At 39.9% G+C, this 23,232-nt stretch overlaps 1 protein-coding gene across 9 annotated transcripts in view; it reads right to left on the bottom strand.

The window, feature by feature from the left end:
• Nucleotides 1–23,232, bottom strand: part of cadps2 (Ca++-dependent secretion activator 2) — a 133,750-nt gene that overhangs the window by 25,064 nt on the left and 85,454 nt on the right. For 3 of the 9 annotated variants that reach the window (XM_072671339.1, XM_072671357.1, XM_072671347.1), the window contains exons 13-21: nt 17,234–17,421; nt 12,037–12,138; nt 11,086–11,149; nt 10,269–10,392; nt 10,032–10,135; nt 3,948–4,104; nt 1,573–1,714; nt 1,087–1,206; nt 414–443 (exon numbers count right to left, since the gene is read on the bottom strand). In XM_072671339.1, coding sequence (XP_072527440.1) covers nt 414–443; nt 1,087–1,206; nt 1,573–1,714; nt 3,948–4,104; nt 10,032–10,135; nt 10,269–10,392; nt 11,086–11,149; nt 12,037–12,138; nt 17,234–17,421 — 1,031 coding nt within the window. The remainder of the gene's footprint in view (nt 1–413; nt 444–1,086; nt 1,207–1,572; nt 1,715–3,947; nt 4,105–10,031; nt 10,136–10,268; nt 10,393–11,085; nt 11,150–12,036; nt 12,139–17,233; nt 17,422–23,232) is intronic. The other 6 variants (XM_072671355.1, XM_072671358.1, XM_072671359.1 and 3 more) reach the window with 3 other exon arrangements.

The following is a 23,232-nucleotide window of genomic DNA, read 5'->3' as shown; positions in this document are numbered from 1 at the left end:
CACCAAAGCAACACACGAGAGGTTGAACAACAAAAATGAGTATGTTCTACACCGTCCAATTCAAAGTCCAGATCTCAATCTCATGAAGAATCTGTAAAAACCCAACCCAAACAACCTGAAGCTAATCTGCCAAGAGGAATGGGTGAAAACAGTAAAAATGGCCCAGACATTCCACTGATCACATAAGTCGAGTGTGTCAGACATCAAACTGAAAATGGTAAATTACAGAAACATATTCATCCATTCCTTTTCTTTCCACTACAGCGTCCCTGGAAGACGCTGTAGGAAAGTGAGAATTTCTGCGTTAATGACTTTTAAAAACAAATCCAGGAAAGGAACAGAGAATACGTCCAATTCTTTAAAACTCACATGATGTCTAAAAGAATGTAAAAGCTTAGGTTTCTGGTACTCACAAAATATCTGGCAAATTAATTCCTTGCAAGCTGGGAATTCAAAAGCAAAACTATGTTAAACTTTGAGAATCCAAACAGACACTGTAAAATGTCAAGCACCGACACTGTATGACACAATCCAAATCAGTATTGGATCAGGAAATTCGTACTTGACCATGACATAATAAAGCAAATGAATGCATTGCGCATGAATGATGACTAGACACCAAGCAAGTCGATTTTCACACTCAAGTTGAAATGCTTGAACCGGCATAGCACATGCATACCAGACAATTGTATATTTAAAACAGTGGGAGCAGCACAGACACACACTCCAGTATGCCATTTCACATGCTCTTTCAGACACATGTGCAAACCACATGGTTTAATTCTTGTTACTTCAAGTAACAAGTTGAACAGGCATGTGTCTCATATTTACCCTGAAAATGCTTAATTTAGCTATGTATGACAAAAATACAAACCAAAACAAACTGGAAATGGATTATTTGAATTGGAATGGAAATTATTTGAAATGGAAAGGAATAAGGAATTTCTAATACTACTTCAACTTGGTTTTGGGTGCTTCTATAGGTTGGGAGCTCAATCCAAAAAAGTAAAAAGCTTTCTTTATAGCTATAATAAGCAAATGGCATAGCCATTAAGTATGGATGGTGCCCAGCTGGACCATACACACGTGTTATCACATAGTGGTCCCATCCAGGAGGGGGTGGAGAAGCTGGGCATCTGAGGAAGATTGAGGGGCAGGTTGGGAACTTTAGGCAAAGGCACACTTGGCAGATTGTTGGTAATAGTCCTGCCAGAGAGTGAAAAGAAAAAAAAAAGAAAGGAAAAAGTGACAGAAGAAGAAAGAAGAGTGAAGAGAAAAATAAGGAAATATTGCAGGGCTTTAAAGATTCTCTTAAAGCAGAATAAGGAAGAATACAAAAGCTAAGAGAAGTGCAGCTCTAGCCATAATCAGGACTAAATCACGTCACAGGATGGCTACAGAATAGAAGCAATGAAACATGGAGTCATAAAATAATGCAAAAATATTCTCCAGTTTTAAAGATACACATTTTATACGAGATTAGAGTCACAGAAGGCAAAGAAATCTGATGAAAGCCAGACGACAGTCTCTGCCTTTCTGTTCTAGTCAACTCAGAGGTGGCAAAAGCCTTACTTAACTGACTGCCAGGTCTCTTGTTCAAAGCCGCGATGGACAGACTGAGCGATGGACGACTCCATCAGGTCAATGTAGCGCACCACCAGCGGCATGTAGAGATCCTGCAGGTGCCTGTGGAATGTTCCATTGCACAGCTGAGCTAGAAGTGGGAAACATACTCAGATGACTGTGTGACTGGAAACACAACAAACACTCTTCAATGTAAAATTATAATTCTGGCACAAATCCAAAGCCTGGACCAAACTGCTTTATATGAGTCCTTTGAGAGGTCGCACTAAATGTGTAAAGAACAGAGCTTAATCTGATCCCAACTCCTAAAGAGAATTCTGCAATTAAATAAGTAAGCAAATAAATAAATAAATAAATAAAGCAAGCTGGTAGAAACAGCATGCAGTAGTGCGTGGGATAGAAGAAGCAGATGAGTAAAGGCGACACATTCCCACAAATCCCCATGGAATTTCATCCTAATGAAAGTGAGTGAGAGAGAGAGAGATAGAGAGAGGGAGTAGGGGAGGAAGGGTGGGAGGGAGAGCTGGAGAAGAGCGCGAGCAAGAGGAAGGAAGAGAGGGGAGAGCGATAAAGGGAGAGCGAGACAGAAAGAGAGGGAGAGAGGGAAAGAGAAAGTCTCATTGGGCATCATTAGTTCCCTCTCACTCTGTTCCTTCATTATGAACACTAGCCTTTTTACTCTTGTGGGTGTGTGAGCACGTTTCACAACCATTTAACATCTTGAGGGGATGATGAAATGAGATGATGAGCATTTAGTGATGGCGGCATTATGCAGCCTTTGAGCTCGAGTGCTTGACAGAAGTTGCTTTCCTAAGTTTAATCCTCAAGGACTGAAAGATGACCATGTACTGCTAAAATACACACCAAACACACTTACTGCTGTTCACGGCTATTTCTCTTTTTTATCACACAAGATTTCAGCAGCTCTGTTCAACCAAAAACAAACCATAAAATAACAGCTTTTTGTGTTCTCAGCTAAAATCCATAAAAATACATTGAAAAACGTGCTCACAGCACTGAATCCACTGAATGCTCTTACACTGAAATAAGACAATGCATCTCATTTACACTAAAACCCCAAATAATTATTCCCTCCTTTCTACTCATCCTACAAGGTTTTCCTATTATACTTCAGTCCGTATAAAAGAAGTGTTGTGACAGATTAAATAATTGAGTGTGGAGCCGGGGAAAGCAATTAGAGGAGAAAACAATGTGCATCTACTTCAGTTTCGCACAAACAAGTGTGCACCAAAAGGCATTCGTTTAAGGAGTGCTAGTCTTGAGTGTGTGGCTCAACAGTGTAGCTGACCTTTTAAATGGTAAAGCTGTAAGTCACATACACAATGCCACCTGCAGAACTGGAGTGAAAGGGGATGAAGAGGGTACAAAAGGATACTAGGATTTTATTTGGAAACAATCCATCAATACACTCTGAGTTTAATCTTTGGAAATTTAGTCCAGATATACAATGTGTGTCATATCTGCACAGTATACACATGCTTAACATTTGGTTGTTAATTTAAGGCCAAAAAGCGGTGTATATTAAAAGCTCTGCAGAAATGCTGAAGTGCTCAGATCTAGAAACTGCCCTCCCCCCAAAGGCAATGGATCCTCTATACTACTCCTGATAGAACACCTTATACATTTAATTAGTATGTTGACAACACTGGAGCTCAACACCTCCTTCTCTAACCACGATCGTTTTCCGTTACACAGCTGCTGCTAATTCCTGCATTTAGCAGAGAGTGAGCTGAGAGTTCTCTAAACGTCAGCGTTAGCTCAGACCTGTTGTGCTTTACACCATGTGGTGGGTCGTGGAGATGGACAAGAAGATATTTGCATGCAATCATATGCAGGAGAAGACAGAGTAAAAAGAGGAAGAGAGAAAGTGTGTGTGAGAGTGAGTAGGGGACAGATTGATAGACAAAGGGGAAAAAAAGAAGAAAACTAAGAAAATGAAAGACAAATAAAGAGTGAAGCAAGGAGGGAAAGACTGAAAAAATGAATACAGGAATGAACAAATAAAGCATGACAAAAATAAAAATAAAAAGATGAATAAATAAATAAATAAATAAAGAGAGCAAAAAGAAAAAAAAGAGCGAAAGAAAGAGTGGATAAATAGAGTAAAAAGAAAGAAAGCGTAAAGGTAATTAAAAAGAGTTCAGGGGTGGTCAATAAAGAGAGAGTAAAAGAAGGAAAGAAGTGGAAGGAAAAAGTTAATTAAGAAAAGTAGTTAAAAAAGAAGTGAAAGGAGGAAAGAGAGAGCTAGAAAGATAGAGGGAGTTAAAGAGTGAAAGAGAAAAAGTGATAGAAAGAAACGACGGAACAACAGCTGGGCTAAAGGGGGCTGAGGGGGGACTCACGGTCAGTGCGCAGGAAGTTGTTGAGCAGCTGAAAGAGAGGGAAGCTGTCCCAAGAGTCCTGAGGCTGTACAGCCAGAGCAGCGTCCATGTCTACTGTGTAGAGGGACAGGAAAATTTCAGCATGCTCTGCCATCACCTCTGACCACCAGGAGAAGGCCTACAACACGCACAGTCAAACACACACACACACACACACACACACACACACACACACACACACACACACACACACACACACACACACACACACACACATTAGGCATTAGGCTAGCACATCCACATAACTGCACAAAATGTAGCAGATACATTTCAAACAGCACATAGTATCCACTGAGAAACACACAAAGAACTCAACACGTAACAAAAATCAGATTCACACGCCAGAGAAACGCCAGTGTGTTCAAGGTTTTCCTGAATTTAACAGAAAAACAATGAGAGGGGTGTTACCAACCACAAGCTCACTGGATGACAAGCAGTACAATAAAAAGGCCTTGAGAGCAGAGAATACATAGTGCTCAAACGCTGCATGCATGTGCGTGCACACACACACACACACACACACACACACACACACACACACACACACATACACACACACACACATACACACACGCACATACATACACACACACACACATACATACACACACACACACATACATACACACACACACACACACACACACACATATATACACAATTGTGCTTTGGCCAAAATATATAGAATGTCAGACATATGTACACATCTTCAGTGGCAAACACTTTTATTAAAACACCAATCATCTTATTTCATGCAACAGGGGCGCAGATTGAAGGTAAGAGCTGCATTTTAACACATTTCAAAAACACTGGACACTACGGACTACAGCTTCAGTGTGAAGGCTAATAGTCTAAATGGTTTTATGTGTCAAACCAGCAGCCACACATTTTTTTATCACACTGAAGGCTCTGAGCTCTTAACTGACCAAAATTCATTAAAGGGACCCTAGAATAGAAAGCTGTTGAATTCTGAGAGTTTGATACATGGAAGTGACACATAAAACCGTAGATGGAAACGCTGCACGCCACGCACTAGGCTAAAAGCTAATGTTATTCAGCAAGCTAATCGCTCTCACGCCTCAGAGGACTGCGACGCCATCCGGTAAGATCCATGAATATGTTTGTTTATTTTTTTTACAGCTAAAATATGCTGGAATATCAAGCCGTGAGCCAGGCTAGAGCAACCAGCCAGCAGTCAGTGTCCATCCACCCATCCATCCATCTTCCTATCCGCTTCTTCCTACTCAGGGTCATGGTGGGTCCAGAGTCCACCCGGAATGACTGGGTGTAGGGCAGGAATACCCTCTGGACTGGGTGCCAGTCCATCGCAGGGTCAACAAATACCAGCGTTCTTATGAAATCCACAAGACACACTGCAACTTATGATGATTTAAAGGCTGAATAACATTTCAGACGGTGCCATAATCTTGCTGCTATCCACTAATAGTGGATGGTGATGTATGCCACAGATGGCCAAACTTGCTGGCCTACACCCCTCCCCCATCTTTTTTATTTTTAGATTTTTGTTAATGTTAAATCCTAAAACCGCAAACAGCACAAAATATCACACAAACTCTCTTCAAGAACGACCCCCTGAGGTGCTGCAGTTGGCTAAGGATGTTGAGTCCTATTACTGAGACCCGAGTCGCCAGCGATGCCACAGCCACCCATGCCCAAGAGCCAAGAGAGCACACTAGGTGGGAAGCATTGCTAAGTTCCTCTCCACAGCCAACTGTAGGCGTATGTTGGGTCACATTTACAGAACTGGGCAGTTAGTGCTCTCCTCTAAGCATGTGCAGGTCTTCTATAACTCTGTGTGAGTTTCGAAAGATGCACTGATTGGCTACATACACAAATAGGCTCCTAGACTGGTAGCTACCATGTGAGAGCAAGTGGTGACAAGTGGCACGGTTGAACACTGGGGAAATATTCGGATAATATTAAAAAGAAAAAAAAAAAGAAAAAAAAAAAGCTCTGATTCTGACCTTTTAAACAACAGTTTACACACAAAGAAAATGATTCCACATGCCACATATGCATCTACCAAATGGCTAGTTCAACCACAACTGCAAAAGGAAAGAATCCTAGACCTCTTATTTCTTATATTCTGTTCAAAACCAGCTCACTTTAGCATGAGTGCTCACAAAGTCTATAGGCAGTTACTGTCGGTTAATGACGTAGTAAAAAGCACTGGATATGAGTGCAGTACATCCTCCTCAAAGTGTAGGAACACTCTGTGTGTGCCATATTCCAGAGTGAACCGAGGTTAAATGAGTGCTCTCAACCACATAGGCAAAGAACTTCAGTGTTTGCTATGGTGAAGCTTTTCTAAGAACATGAGACTACTAAAAAGGATGAATAATTGCCAAAAATGTTACAGATGAACTGTCCATGTTTTATATACTATATGGCTATGATAAACACAGCTTACAAATAAGAAACTCAAAACAATACGTATAAATGCTTTTGGCAAAGCAAATCGACCAGTGATGTCACACGGTCTTCATGCCAACATTAGAAAGACGGATGATTGGATGGAATGATTAGGAGTTTTGGAAATTGCACAGACCAAAAGTGTTCCAAATCTGATATGAGAAATGTGTACACAGGACAGAATCTACAGAGTTTACAACATTGTAGCTCACCACTAATCAGTTTTTAAATAATTGCCATAGAAAAATCCAGCTTAGTTTGGAGTAAAACAGGCATAACACTGACAACAGAAGGACATACAGGGTCTGTGTTTCCATACCAAAGGCTTTATGAGCAAAATAAGACTTTTAACTACTCGTTAAACTACTGAGGAAGCTGTTTTGCTTCTATATACAGGTTTTATTTTAATAACTTGTCTTATGATGCTAAAAAAGGTTTACATTTGGTTTAGATTTGTTTCTCTTTTGTCTCATTATTTATATTCTTGTTCTAAAAGTGGTATTAGTGAACCTGCAATCTATACACAAGTTACACACAACTACCTGCAGATTTGCAAATATATGAGTGGCAACAACAGACCTCGGAACATGAATTCTTATTACAAAGCTAAGCTACATGGATGTATAGTAAGACTATATCATCGGTTAATGAACGTCTGTAGCATTTGTTTTATTCACACTGACATAAGCACAGTCGCGTTGGAAGAGCTGGGAAGTCAAGTGCACACCTATTGTAAATGACCAGGCTGCTGTATGAGCTAGACCATATATTCACTTTCAACTATTCTCAAGCTAGCTCAAGCATCTCTTCTGAAAATTCATCAGTAAAATAGTAACAATAAAGCATTTCAGAACTCCTTTATTGGCCTCTCTTAAACCTGGAGCAAATACAGAGTAATGGTAAATGTCAGCTGAACAAACACAGCCTTTAGGATTGCAAAGCATCAGACTGTTTCTTCTGTGCTAAAAGGAAAGAGTGAAGACTTGCTATTCTTTTCTACTGCGTCTGTCTTATTATGCAGTATGCCATGCATTAAAAGGACGCTGAAAAGATTCAAGTCCTTCTATCGGTTTTTCTCCCTATTCTTACACACCTTGAAGGTTGGGTGGCTGTTGGCCAATTAACTGAAAGTGTAAAGGAAAGCCCGTCATTTGTCTCAGATTCTTTCTCTCCTCCCATCTCAGGAGAGCCAAGAAATCTCTGTCCATAGTTGCCAGCATCAGGCAAAAATGAAAAGTGCAATAAGTCAAATGAAAAAATGTGTTGAAGAGAAGAATGCTGCAGTTCTATTGAAAGATTCCATTGTGAGTAGATATCTGTGTGTGTGTGCATGCGTGCATGTGTAAGGGGTGTAGGAGGGTATGTGGGAGAAACGCCACTCTTATCTGACTTTCTGTCATATTGGAGCTGGCCTTGAGGATGCTCATCTTCGAGTCTTTCAGAGGCAGCTTTTCAACAGCGTCGGGCCAACTAACACCCTCAACGCCTCCTTTACTCTCCCTGTCTTAAACACCACCACCAGTGTGTGCATGCAGTTCATTTGGGTACTAACACGAGTGGCTGAGGAGCTTCGGCTCTTCATCAAGTTGAAGGATTGGGAATACAAAACTGTCTACATGGACCATTCCCTCTAAACCACCGTTTCCTGCACTATTCGTTTTGCTAGTTAAAGATCTGTGATGTCATTTAGAAGTTATCTGACTGGCAGGTTCAAACAGATAAAAGAGATATTCACCCTAGCATTCAAGAGATGGCCTGATGTTCTTGTCAGCTTTACAAAACAGGTGTCACGCTCAATAGCAATAACAACACCGCACAGTGCACTGCAGTGTCTATTTACAGGTTTTCTTATTACATTACAGGGTGTTTGATTTGGACAGGGCTGCTATTACTGCGAGTGCTGCAGCTTCAGCCAATTATAGAAGAGAAATCACTCAGGATGTACCGCTGTCAGAAAAACGATGGAAATGGCAGATTCATACTGGAGCTAAGTTACAGATCTCATCACCTACACAGGTCAAAGTAATCCAGCACAACCAGGGTTTAATACTTTAAAAACACCTGTTAATTCTACAAATGCATTGGCCATCAAAGTTGACTGAAGGTGCTTCAGTAAACACACGGTCAAAACAAAGGTCAAAAGAAAATGTACGAAGAACACAGCACTAAATCTGAAGCCAAAATCAGATTCCTGTATGAAGCCGATGTAGCTGCTTTTAAGGGTTTAGCTTGGGAGCCCAAAATCTTGAGTCAGTATGGATTCCAGTAAGAATAATAAACTAAAAAAATAACAAAAAAAAAAAAAAACGAAGAATAATGTTCGATTCAAGGCCGCAGCTAAAAGTACTGCATAAGGAACATGCGATGAATAAATCGAGTAGCATTGAGACTTTGTATCCTGTGCAAACCAGTCATAAACAATATACATAGACACACTGCAGCAAAACAACATTACCACTAACCACGCTAAACTTAACCCATTGGAACAGTAGTGAAGTGGATTTTTCACAGGGCTGAAATCATACGCAGTCGTTTATGTTCTTTTGTCTTAGCTTCGTTTAGGTGGTTCCTGAAGTGGTAATAACCATAGAATCTGTGATCTCATTTACTTTAAATTATTTATTTCAAATATGGCATGATAAATAAGGTTTACTATGGAGGGAAAAGTATGAGGTACAGCACGTAAAATCAAGAAATGAAAAATTGCCCAACGATAATGTATCTGATGGACAACAATGAACAACGGAAAATAATTTCTTACCTCTCTTCCCTTGTGCATTTGAAAGAAAAAAACACACAAAAACAATGACAGGGAAGAGAGAGAGAGAGAGAGAAATAGAGAAAGGCTATTACAGACAGATTCACACACCGGGCAGTAGAGCATGACTGTAAAGACAAGATTCAGAAACTGAAAGGCTCTTATTCAATACATCAAATGTTTTGAGTATACTTCCATGGACAAAAGATTTGTCGCATAAATCCAAAATGAGATCTTTAAGCACTTCAATATCTGAGTATTCGCAGTGCCAGCACCACCTTAGTTTCCTTAGTAACAGCACGTGGGACATTCATCTTATTAGGTGCAAATGCTTTGGCATTATCGTCATCTTCACATGTGACAGCTGTTGGTGGCTGGAGGCCTAAAAATAGCTCCACACCTCATGAACAGATGTCTACTGCTGCTCTCGCATTTAGGCAAATGAGCACAGTCTCTATCAGTAAAGCCTCAACACCTATGATTGATCAATTTAAATAAAATTAAATAAAAAATCCAAAAAAATGCATGCAAACATTTGCTAAAGTAAAGGACTTGCATGGATTGGCTGTGGGCGTTGTTTTCATTTGCTGCTACTATGAGCTGGCACTAGCTGTCTAACCAAACTATTCACTAACAGCTGTCGTGGAGACACAGTAAGGAAATGGACAGCGAGATGGTAAATGATCAGAAGTCGATGATAAACAAGGGTTGTCATTCCGTGCGCCAGGGTGTTCCTGACATAATGTATAGAGGCTGGAAAAGGGAAGGTCCTGATGAGTTTTTCTGAGGTTCCTGTAACAAATGCCATTGTTCATTTTTAGAACTTTGAGTGGTTTCGACACACAGAGCCCTACCTCAGAGTGATGTTCATCATTCTGCTGAAGCACCTCCATGCACAGCTCTCCGAGACGCATCATGTCCTCTAACCTCTTCTCAGGAGGGGCCTGGGAGCTGTCAGCTGGAGAAAAGAAAGGACAACAAAGCGTGCCTTGTTTGTACTGTATTGTTTTCACAGAGATTAGCTGAAAATAGATGCTCACTGCAGTGGTATATAAAGCGAGTGTACAGCAGTAATGTGGAGTGTTCAAAACCTTCAAACTGGGCATAATCCGTCAGCTGGGAGTAGTTGATGAGCGCAGCTTTTTCCAGGCACTTCTTAACGATCTTAGTCATCTCCTCAACAGGGACTGGTGTGGTGATGTCTTTCATAAGAACCTACAGGAAGATGGTCAGTTTGTGCAATACCTGAGTATTTGTAAAGCGATTGTCATTAGTGGCAAAATGACATCAGCTATTTTATGAAGTGATGAACAACATGACAGCCTAGTGGGTAACTACTACAGGTGAGCACACTACACTGCCTCAGAACTGTACATTCACCCACCTGTTACAAGAATTACTTGGAATTACTGAACAAATGAGAACATCAGACAAATGACAAACATAAATGTTTCAAAATAATAACATTAATTTGAGGGGGTCAAAGCCATATGACTAATATAGAGTGTCCTTAACTTAGAATAACTCTGCCTCTAGGTTTAAGATGCTTCTGTTGTACAATGGAACACATTTTTCTGTAATGATTCTTATTTACTTAAGAACCACATTACAAATGCTATTCCGTTCTTATGCATGTGTTGTAATGTTTCTATGTAGGTATTTTTTAAATCATTCAGTGTTACTGAAATCAGTCGACTGACTGTTAGTTTTCAGAGTTTAAGAATCTATTCAAAGTTTCCTATTTTTAATTCCATGTTTTACTCCAATCACAGCTAAAGACAGTTCCCACTGTAAACGTAGCATGTATTCTATTGGGGCCGGGTGAATCGTCACAACGCACAGCAATACATAACAGTGAACTTGGACATGCTTACTTAGCTGCTTCACTACAGACAAAAGGGCACATACCCGTTCTAAAAGAGACAGCGTGGCCTTCAGAGCTCCCTCTGGTCGTCCGAAGGGGAAACAGTATCTATAGACAATGGAGGACAGAATAGCTAAATAAACACAAGAGGAGAGCAAGATAAACAGAAGGGCATATCTTTGTGCACAGATCAAAGAGTTCGTGCCAAATTGCTGTTTTTCCAAAATTACAAGGACATTTTTTAAAAAAAGTCAAAATGTTCCAGATTTTTCAAAAAAGAAAGAGAAATGGAAAAAAAAAGAACAGGTGTCACCACGCTCAGGGAAAACATCAGACTGAATGAATAGAGAACATGCTGAAAAAAGGCTAGTGGTCTTTAGTGGCAGTGCAGACCACAGGTGTTCGTGAAGAGCACTCAGTAAAGAGGGCCTCTCTGTCAGGCCGCTGTCCTATTTGGATGGGTGGCACATGAGGCACACTTAACAAATGACTCAACCAGCTTTAATCAGCTTGGGCTGAGTCCTGCTCTTAGTCCTAAACACACCCCTCACAGGTTTTGCCTCTCTCTGCCACACATTTGCATAATCCAATACATTGTTTTGTAGTCACTGTTGAGAGGTCTTAGCTTGTTATTAGGAGCTCTTGGTGCCTAACTTCAAGACTATATCTGTCATTAGTGGTGTTCTTCTCAGCAGGCTACAGGTGGACCCAGCAGGGGGGCAGCTGGGACTGTGAAGCCTGAAGTGTGACTGCTGCATTTGCGTGGTTTAGCAGCACACCATATTTCTCATTTAGATGTACTGCAAACATCACTTGCACTTTGAACGGTTCTTGTCTCTTGAGTATTTTAATCGCAAGATCTCAGAAAGAAGCGTCGCCAACATAAGAGTGGAGATGCAGTAAAAATAACAGCGTGATACGCTACACAATGTGTGTCATAACAGGTAGTTTATATTCTTTAATGGTGAAATGGTGCTGTGGTAAGGAGCGCTTACCTGAAATGAGTGATCTGGTTCTCTAGCAGAATTAACAGTCTGCTTCTTACTTCTTCATACTCCTCCTTCTCTTCCTCTGTCACAGTGCCCATTCCATCTGGCCTGCAAAAGAGGAGCCATCTATCTTTAACCATTTAATGAATAAAGATGACATCTGGTTCTTTGGAGTAGGTCTCAAAATCTTAACATTAGCATGGAACTTCTAGGTGTTTCAGCTCTTCGATCTTTAAAAATAGAACCTCTGATGAACAGATATACCAGCATAAGGAGTCATTGCATTTTGAGTTGCAAGATTGCAGCACTGACTCACGGTTTCCTCATTTTAGTAATACATATCTGTTTTAATCATAATTATTATTGTTAGAGCTGCAAAAGTGGACTAGAGCTTAAAATGAACTGTAAATCTGTTACACTACTGCTTATAATAATGCTGAGGATAAAATACTTACAGTAAGGTCTGACAAGTAAAGAACTAGAAAACAGCAAGAAAACAAACCTGAATTTAATATATAATGATATAAGCTTAAGTGTGTCTGTGTAATCATTTTTGCAATGTTTCTTGTAACTTATGACCAATTTATGGTCTTAACCTGTGCTTTATGTCCTCAGCCCAGTCATCAGAATTTCACTGCATGTCACAGCTCATCTGCAGTCATTCAGGAAGAATCACCAGACGTAAGAGTCACCAGATGTAAGAGCTTCTGATGCAAACATCTTGTCATGTTCATCTGTACTGGCCAGTTAAAGGTTACTTTTCTTGGAACAAATGGCAGCTACCCTGAATATGTTACACATGCGTATGTTCAAGTAATAGATAATGACACAGAAAACCCATTACCTATAATCCAAATGTAATCAGAAGATTTTTAAACTTGAGCTACAATAGTCTGTTACTCGGCATTGTGTTGGCCTATCCAAGCCTCTCCACTTTCTTTATGAAAGGCACAGCTTGATGCTAAAAACCAAGCTCTCTCTTTACATAGCCGTTGTAAGTGCAACTTGTAAACTGGCCTGTGCTCCAAATCCCTCTCTATTAAATGAAATCCCTCTTTTCTTCCTGACAAGAGCCAGCTAATCCCAAGAGAGCACAATGAGGGGTGTAAAGGGTTGCAGTGGATTTTGTGCGTGGATGCGAGTGAGTGTGTGTGTGTGACCGAGACAGAGAGAGAGGGAGAGAAGGAGAGATCAACCTTGTCCTGAGCTTGTTCTTAGGAGAAAAGAGACATCATGGTAGAAAAGACAGAGGGGTGTTTTAACCCCCATCCCCACGTTCCCTCTCTCTTCCCTTTCTCTCGCTCTGTCCCACCTCATTATTTCCAGTGTAGGCCTCATAGTTTAACAGCTGCTAACAAGAGGCCTGGGAATTGAACTGTGAGCACCAGTGTGAATTGCTCTGTTCTGCTGCTCTGTTTGTCCTTGTGCGAGTCCAGCTTAGTCAACAGATGAAGCCATGCTGCAGGTCACCCACCAACCTACAATTATGGATTCACATCACAAGTCTATACCTTCCTTCAAAAACATCACAGAGAGCCTCCAGGTTTATGGTTACTCGTAGCATACTGAGCGGCATATTTTTTTTATGTATTAAAATTGTACATTCTGTATAATTCAGTCACAGGGCTGCAGGTCAAATAGTCTTTAATAAACACACAATCCTACATTTTTAGAAACTTGCCTGAATGACTTTTTGAAGAAGAAATACTCATTAGTGCGGGCTATACTTTGCCACGCTAAAGAGCAGGATTAGCTTGTCCATACAGCGGCTACTCTTTATTTTAGCCATCAAAATCTCTGGCAGCACTGCATCACGCTTGGCTGGGCTGGTGGGAGTGGGGCGTTGAGGGGCAAACTCATTGTCCATACCTAATGAAGCAAGTGTGTTTGAGACGAGCTAAACGCTGACCCGGTGCTCAGCTAGTCAACGAGGGTTAATCAGTTATAGAAACCCAAAAGAAACCTCTCTGAAGAGCTCAATCTAACATTTCATTGCTGCCATGCAAAAACGCTCTACTTCCATTTTTGTCTTTTTTTTAATTTAAAAAATTTTTAAAAAGTACATTTTTAAACTTTTTATCAATTGACCAATATAAATCTCTAATCCACTAAAAGCTAAGGATGTTTTTTCTTTGTTCTGTAAATCTGCCAATTCGGGAGATACAAGAGTTTTTCCATACACAGACGACACACTTCTAAACGTGGGTGAAGGCTATGAATATTTAAGATATTTTTGTGTTTGTTTTGAGAATAATTTGACTACCTAACTAACTGACTACCTTATCATGCTGTAAATGACAGCCTTTCTCTCGCAGCAGAGGATATATTTGTTTATGATGATGCATCTTCTAGCATATGCGTATGTCCACGTTTACGTGGGTGTGCAAGTGTGATTATATCTGCACCTCTAGAATAAGCCACGAAGTAAGAGATGACAACCCAGACGCATGTCATGTTTACATGGGGAGAGCGGTCAGGGGGTGGCAGAGTTAGTAAATGCTCCCGTCAAACTGGGCGTCTATGTGTGACGGACAGGAGAGTGAGGCGGGGATTAGGCCTGACAGGTGAGAAGGAGGATGCTTTGCGATTATTGTCTCGGCTGTCACTCCTGGGACGGCTGAACGCTGTCACTGCACACCCACAGGTGCATCACACTAACACGTTAACTCCTGTGTGAACCCTGCTCGCTAGCAAGCTTTGTCGACCACATCGTGCATCTGTCATAAATAAGCAGCCATCACCCAATCAAACATGTCACAGGCATGTAGTTCCTGATGTGACAGTCAATCAGCAACACGCCAGAAAGCAACTTTGCGTCACTGGAGCCTTCAGTCAGGTAGAATCCCAGCACTGTACGTGCTGTCAGGGTGCTGAACCACTTCATTGGTGTCATGCACTTAATCTCTCTGAATGTCTAGTGGTATTCAGTTTCCTCATACGGGCTCTATAGATGTAGGCAGATCACAGCAATAAGATACTTTACTGCAGAGCGGCATCTAAACAGGCTGAGGAGCACTGAAGTACATATATATCTTTGGCTATTCTTTTCATTTTGAGGTTACAGGCTTTTATACGAGCTGACGAACTGAATGAATTCATGGATAGTTGTGGATGCTTAATGTTTTTTTGACCAGCATGAAGGTAATCTTCATCCTATGACGCATTTCATTCAGAAAAGTGAGATTTAAAGAATTTTAAATTGCTACCTGACATACTATTATAGCGCTATTAAGAAAAAATAACAGAGTAACTGAGTATGGTAGTATACGAAAACTATTCTGGCTACCTTTATGTTAATGTGAAGTCGATTCATTACAGTATATAGAACACTGCCCTTGCCTTTCCAGGCTCATCCAAAACAGATAGATACAACAAGATAAAACAAGATACAGGACTCCAAAATGAGTCTAATTATATAAAAGTAGAGCTTCAAATGATAACATCTACATGGAGAGCACAAAAATGTCTGACAAACTCCTGCATGCATAAAACTTCACAAAACAAACCTTTGTTCCTCCTGTGGGCTAATTCTCCCACAACCACTGTGGAATCTGCAGTTCTGAACAGACATTAATTATTCAAATGAATCTGCAAACTGACAAAAAGCCACTACTGCCAGTTTTCATTTGTACCTAGTGATTAGCCAGAGAGGCTAATCATAACCGTCCCTAATTGGCTAAATTAACGTTTAGAGAGAAGCAGCACATCCATGTGTATTTAGCGTGGAATAAGTCAAATGAAGGCGATTTGCAGTAAGTAGAAAGCTAATAGCTTTAAAGAGGACAATCTACAAGCTGAACACAAAGGACTTAAACCAACAAGTGGACAAGAACATTGCTCATACCCTAGAGCCCAGAGCCCTATTCATTCTTCTCTGTTCAGGTTCAGCTTGTCTGCTCTGCAGTGGTTTGATACATATGGTCTGTTTGACATTAAAAGACTGTAAAACATCAATTAATTAAAAAAAAAAAAAAACAAGAAAAGTTTTAATTAATTTACTATTTCGTCAAAAAGTCAACAAAACAAATTACACTTAAGGCTGTGAGCCTTGCTAAAATAGATTCAGCAGTTCCGTGTCAATTGCCTAGCATTTTCAGATAATAAAGGAATGTTAATTAATGTAGCGAGGAGAAACTCATGCACACTGCTGTTCAGTAATATAACAACGAGACAGTGACACTGAACAGGCCTGCAGTGCTGTGTATTTGAAATGATCTTTTCTGCGACACTCATTATATTCATATAAAAGCACTTCAGAGTGCTTTTCTTTAGTCCACTGAACCACCATATGGAATTCTCGATTTCAAATCCTGAATACTCTGCATTTCACCATGTAACTGGGTAATAAGGGGACATAGTTGTGTGAACAGAATAATTGCAGCAGAATGTATGTATTTTTATTGATTAGCTGCATAAACTGTAACTAATAGTTTAAGTAGCATATATGTTTGTTTATGCATACAACTAAACAATGATATTTTTGGGGATGAACCATAAGGCATTTTCCTTGTACTCATTTTGTTCATATGTTTATAGTCTTATGGTTCAGGGTACCTTAAAAAAAAGTCCATTAACCCCATTTTTGAATTTGTTTAGATTTATCCATTCCTATTTGTTTCTTGATAAATGAAGGGACATGTTTAGCTTACGTAATGAGCCTGAATTCTAGAGCTAGAGTGTTTTCAATGTTTTAGAATTACATTGTTTTATTATTACAGTGATAAAGAACAACATTTTTAATATTTATAATATTTATTATTATTTTAAAACAGTTTTGAATTCGTTGGTGTCTAACCTGCAAATACTTGTCATTAGACTGTTTTTACTTTGTTATGAAGAAAAACAAAGATGTTTACACCGTATTCTATAAATCTTTTAATGTTTATTAATTTTAGTGCAACCACAGGAGATAAAAAAAACAGAGAACTTATTACTAAACATAATGTCACTGGCCATAACTTTACAAGCAAAAGCAAACATGTTCTTAACTATAAGCGTAGGTTAATGTAAAGAGTGTATTTCTACTAGTTTAATCATGTAAATAAAGTTTGAACAACAAATATTGTCATTCCGTAAGCTGTATTGTTTATGTTCTCCTGAAGCCCAGGATCATAAAAGAGACGAGTCATTGCTTATGAAATGAATGTTAGGTCTGTCTAGGATCAAGCATTAAAAGAGTGTGGTGTAGAGATTGAACTGGTACCTGTTCCCATGGACGTGAGAAGCGCAGAAGGCGTAGCTGTAATGGAGCAGGGTGGGGTCCACCAAGGCATTGTTCTCTGAGAATTCCATCAGGTCCTTCAGGTAGCAGAGGTGGCGATGGCACCCCCTCACACCATATCGAGCACAGTACTCATCCAACACGAACACCTGGCCTGGGCTGAACCATCCCTGCACACACAACAAAAGAGGTTGGCAGCTTCTGGCAGATTATGAATAGAAAAACAGCCTCATAAGAGGCTTAACAAATCTAATCTACTCACAGGTCACAATTCAAATGCGGTTTGATTTGACGTGCTATTTTTTTTTAATATCATAACTTTCTAAAATACAGTAAATGCACAAATGACACTTAGAAATTTGCAGTTTATCATTTGGACAGGCCACACCTTTTCGAAATCTAATTAAAACAAGGAAAAAAATAAATCCCACAGTTTATTTATCAGGCAAAAGCCCTGCGGAAAAAAGGACCCTATCTTTTTCCAACATTTTAACAAACGAGTGAGAGCAAGGTTAAGCGCAAACAATTAATTCATAGGCAGAAAAGTCACACATAATGCGGGCGGGTGAAGCGCGCCGAGAGGCTCCTGTTGCATTCATTAGCTCATTCATCCCTCACATAATAACTAAATTAGGCATGAATCTTACAAACTTAATTAAGACGCCTTCTCTGTAGGAACGTTAACAAATTAGCACTTCGAGGGGGCCGCTCGCCCACGGCAGTGCTCAAGGCTGGGAGTCGTGAGGACTGACTCTGCACCGCAGACGCTCGCGGGAGACCGCCAGCCACCAGGGAGCAGAAGGCACGACGCTGAAGAGCAGGCTGGAGACGGACCCCCATGACCCCCACCCCCCTTCCCCCAGCCTGCATATGAAGATGAAGTGATCATTACTGTTAAAGATTGAGAGACGAGGAGCGTGGTTCAAAGGGTACACTGCGCTGACACATAGCGCGTGTATTTTGACTCGAGTGTGTGCCTCATAGCTGTGCCTTCGCGTCCTCGTCTTTGCTTTCACCCTTCGCCTCCTCCTTTCTCACTATGCGACTTTCTCTTGACCTGAAAGAAGCTTTAGATTATGTTTGTTCATGTTACTGAAAGCAACAACTCTTAATGGCTTGCCCTCCTGTGAATTACCTAGTCTAGTTTCACGAACATGTAGCTGTGCCAGCGTGTCATCACTTTCCTATCAAAATCTTGTATCTCCTTTTTACACTATTTTTTAACACTTTTTACACTATTTGAAAATACCTGCTCTTTACATTTACATTTCATGATGAATGGACCAACAGAAATGATACAAAATGACTTGGAATTAAACCTTATTATAGTAAACATTTTGGTTTTTATTTATGGTGGTTGGTGTGGCGCAACAGATAACACCACTACATGCCACTGAGCTACCACACCACGTGGGAGACTGGGGTTCAATTCCCAGTCTGGGTGACTATGCTGCGCTACACCAATAAGAGTCATTGGGCAAGACTCCTAACACTACACTGACCCACCTCTGTAATACAGGTAACCTTGTAAGTCGCTCTGGATAAGAGCGTCAGCTAAATGCCACAAATGTAAATGTAAATGTAAATTTTCTAATTTTCTAAAGTTATCCTTTAAGTTTTTTTATGAGTGGAAGTACGGAATTAAAATGTAAAATACTGTAAAAGTTCACTGAGTAAAAACAGATGTTCTCTTATTTTAGATGTACTGTACAGTAAGTACTTGCTTTTAAAGGTCCATAAGTAACAAAAGCAAATGTGCTTATATCTAGACATAATATTCTAGATTATGGTTAAATGTTTTATTGTTTTGAATTTATATAAAGACCTATAAATACTGCTTATAGGCAGATTTTACATTATTTAAAAAACGGCATTAATCAAAAACAAGTATTTCAGTATTTCAGCGTAGACTAGACGCTGAATAGACAGCACAGTTTTCTTCTTTTCTGACGTACTAACGCATGCTGCAGAAAGTAGTGCAGCCCGGTAGTGACTAAAATGTAGTGGAGTGAAGTGAAAGCCTCAATAATGGACATAAGTTCAGCGGTCACAAATAAAGGAGCTTTATAGGGTTCTTTAAGTGATGCCACAGAAGAACCACTTTTCTCCCATAAAGAACCATGCCATTGCTCAAAGAACCAGTAGAGGTACCTCTAATTTTAACAGTGCAGAGTGACCTTACATGTGTTGACTGCGCTCATCAAAGCCACTTATAAACTTCCCTTTCATTTCTCAGGAACTACGCTGCACGTTTTTGCTTATTACTTTGCTCATCTCATCATTCGCCTTTTTACACGTTCTGGTCCTATTCTAAATCCACACCTTCGGTCTAAAAATACCCATAATCCTTCTACAGATTTCCCTTTCTTCTTCTTCTTCTCTCTCTCTCTCTGTCTCTCCCTCCTGTCTTCCCTCTAACCCATACATCGATCCCTCTTCCCTCTTTATCAGTATGTCTGTCTCTCTGCCTGTCTCTTCCCCAGATCTATTAATATCGCACCACTCAGAGCTGCGGCAGAATGGCCCTGTGCCGAGCAGAGTGCCACAAGATGTTCCACCGTGACAAACAGATGGCCTGCTCGTGTCTTGGCTCCGACCGCTCAATTAACCACTAGCAATTGACTGAGACGGCAGTCGCGTCGTCCTAACGAACACGGCACAGTCTGGCTCACACTGCTGCTCATAGTCTGAAAGAGCAGGAAAAAAAAAAAAAACAACACTCCTCACTTGCTCACACACACACACACACACACACACACACACACACACACACACACACACTTATACTTGGAGTATTTCGCACACACAAGAACACAGCAAGAGAAGGGCTATCAATTCCGATACAATATTACCCAGAAGTGTGGTCAGAGGGCCGTTTTTATTTTATATTCAAGCTTAAAAGTTCAAGTTTAAAAAGAAGAACAATAATCAAAACCAAACATTACATCTTTCATTTTCAGATGTAACAAAATAATAATAATTGTTTCACTTTCCAGGTTAAGTGAATGGACGTACTGATACAATGAACTGTATTGTGCTTTTATTTAGGGGAGATTCATGCAGCTGTATTAAATGCATACATACACACACACACACACACACACACACACACACACACACACACACAGCAGAGCTGTGAACGTGCCTGCTGCATTCACCTTCTCATTTTTGACATCAGCCTTTTGGAGCATGTAGGTATAAACCATCACGGAACGAGGACCATCTATGAACAAGAGGAAGGATGAAAACTCGATAGGGCACGGACAAAACTTTGACGGCAGGAATCACGAAGGCTATGCAGCAGGTCTCTGATCAACGGCGTTTTAATGGACAGAGGAGTCAAAAACTCCCCTACAATAAATAGCATTCCACTCGCTGAAAAGGAGACTGGAGTCATACAGCTCTGAATACAAATTAGAGGCAAAGCCTTGCTATGGTATTTTTAAAGATGATGAGGAGATGAGGTGAAATGCAACTAAATCTGATCGCCTGTTTTAATCTAATGCACCTTTCTTTATTATTTCCTTCTGGTAGTAATGCTTCTGAAATCTAAGATTAGAAAGTAGTTTAAGTATTTCAGGTATTTCAAAAAAATGTCGGATTCCATTTGCTCTGAAGTTGTGAAGTCAGTTTTCATCTTCAACGTAAACATCTTAATTAAATTCTTAACTAAATAAATAAATAAACACGGAATGACTCTCTACTCGGCAAGGATAGTGTAGTGTACCGTGTTCTCTGTACTCAGAAGACTAACAGAAAGCAAAAGCCTTAACAACACCTGCTTTTCTTCTTTTTTTTTAACACATTTTGTCACAGTTTAATTGTCAATAACCTTTTAAAAGCACTGATGATCGATAGCAATGAAATCAGTCTGTTCTCTTCATTGAATTCAATGCTAACCACAGCACAGGCACAACTGAACAAACAGCTCAAAAAGAGTTTATATATAAATTCAAAAGTAATAAAAAGTAATAAATGCCTGACACATCAAATTCTATGTTTCTTCATGTTTCTATTAAAATATTTGCGATGATACAGTGCAAACATTTCCTGCATCTGTAGAGCCCAGCCTTTCCACTGCATCTTATAGCAAGACTGTACGTGACTTCCTTCCGGAGTTATGAGGCTGTGAAGATAAGTCGAGATACTCAGCCTTCCGTAGTGTCTAAACGGTGGATTTGTGCGTCCGTCATCTGCCTCATCTGTAATTTATTGAATTTGTGTGTCCGTCTAGGTTTTGTGTGACCCTGACCAGTGGACACTCAGAAACTTATCACCCGCCTCTTGCCGTGTCTAACTAGTGGATTTGTGTGTCCGTTATTTGCCACTCCTCTGTAATTGGCGAATTTGTGCGTCAGTCTATGGTTCGGAGTGAAATTGACCAACGGACATGAATCTTTCGCTTCTAGCCATTTCTATACTAGGTTACTACTACAGTCCACAGCTTTTGTGAAGCTAAGACTTTGGTAAACCCATTTCAAGCACCACAACAATTTGTCCATGTTTTCACAAGAAATATGAAGAATTTGTAAAATCTGATTAAATTTTTTCAGGTTAGGGGTCAGAGTATCTTTTCACATGGTGCTCTAGGTCACATGGGGTCTCATCAATCTGCTTTTGAAGGTGAATTTAAGAACATATGCAAAAATCAGGAAAATGCCATTTGTGGGGACTTTAACGATAAAGACCAGAATCTGATTCCTTACACAGTACTATTATTCTCACTCTTAACTTAAAACAACAAACTAAATAAATAAAAATCAGCCCCAGCTTTAACAATGTCTATTGTGCTCTGACAGGAGCAGCGATGATAAAGCAACTAGTTTTCATTAATTCATTAATTTAGCACAGATGCATGTTTGTGTGGTGAGGTGTGTGTGTGTGTGTGTGTGTGTGTGTGTGTGTGTGTTGTGGGGAGGGAGTGTGATTAGGGGTGGAACGCGGAGTGGGGTGGGTGTGTGCAATTATATTAGGGCCGAACATGACTGGCCCTCGTTGCCCCTCATTTGCTGTTACATTCATAGGCGTCTGGTGTCTTAATTTTGTCATAGGAATATAGGGGAAGAAGAGGTTTTTGTAGTATTACACAACCTGATGGGTTAAAAAAAAAAAAAGAAAAAAGAAAAAAAGGGAGAACAGCCAAACACACACACTAACACACATTTTGCAGTGTGCCTCAGGGAACCCTGTATAGAATTACTGATTGAAAAAGCTAAATATTGGTCTTCAAATCACCAACACTTGACTGAGCCTAATCCTTCTCTCACACAACAACTGACGCAAAAAGTTGTCTTTTATGTAGCTACGTTTTTTTTTCCCACAAAAAGACAACATTTATTGATTTTCCTTAAGGCCACATTTCCTTTGTAACAGTTTCTACAAATTTCTTCAAATCATGTTTCTGAGATCTCATTGGGTAATGTACACAATGAACATATCGTCTAAAGACTAGATTTTATTTGCTTTTACAAATTCGATGTATGCATTTGGATATTTAGATGTAGTTTGTATTCAGGAAAATATCAGTAATTGACTGATGAAGATTCACTGTAATACATATATTTGTTTGCTTTTTAACCTACCCTATAAACACTATAGAGCTCTGTAAATGGTAGCTGCTCATAAAAGGGGAAATTGTTCTTAACTAAAACATATATGAAATGTCGCAAGATAACTACTGGTCTAAGTTTTTTTGAAAAATGTTCTATTCATAAAATGTTTACCCAGCACAAGTTTAGCTGTGTTCCCCTGTGGCATAAAAATACACATATGGTCATGGAAAACCCTTGTATCTTATAATCTTGTAAATGCCAAGGTGGGGAGAGGAAAAAACACCTCTTAATTCTCAAGTCATTTTGGAGCATTTCTATTGGTCCAAATAGTACACACACACACACACACACACACACACACACACACACACACACACACACACACACACACACACAGGTATAGTAAACACGTGTAGATATATTTATTTA

The sequence above is a fragment of the Salminus brasiliensis genome, chromosome 2 (genome assembly GCF_030463535.1).
Source record: "Salminus brasiliensis chromosome 2, fSalBra1.hap2, whole genome shotgun sequence".
NCBI lineage: Eukaryota > Metazoa > Chordata > Actinopteri > Characiformes > Bryconidae > Salminus > Salminus brasiliensis.
Note: the sequence above shows the minus strand (reverse complement) of the source record. Positions and strands in the feature narration are given on the sequence as shown.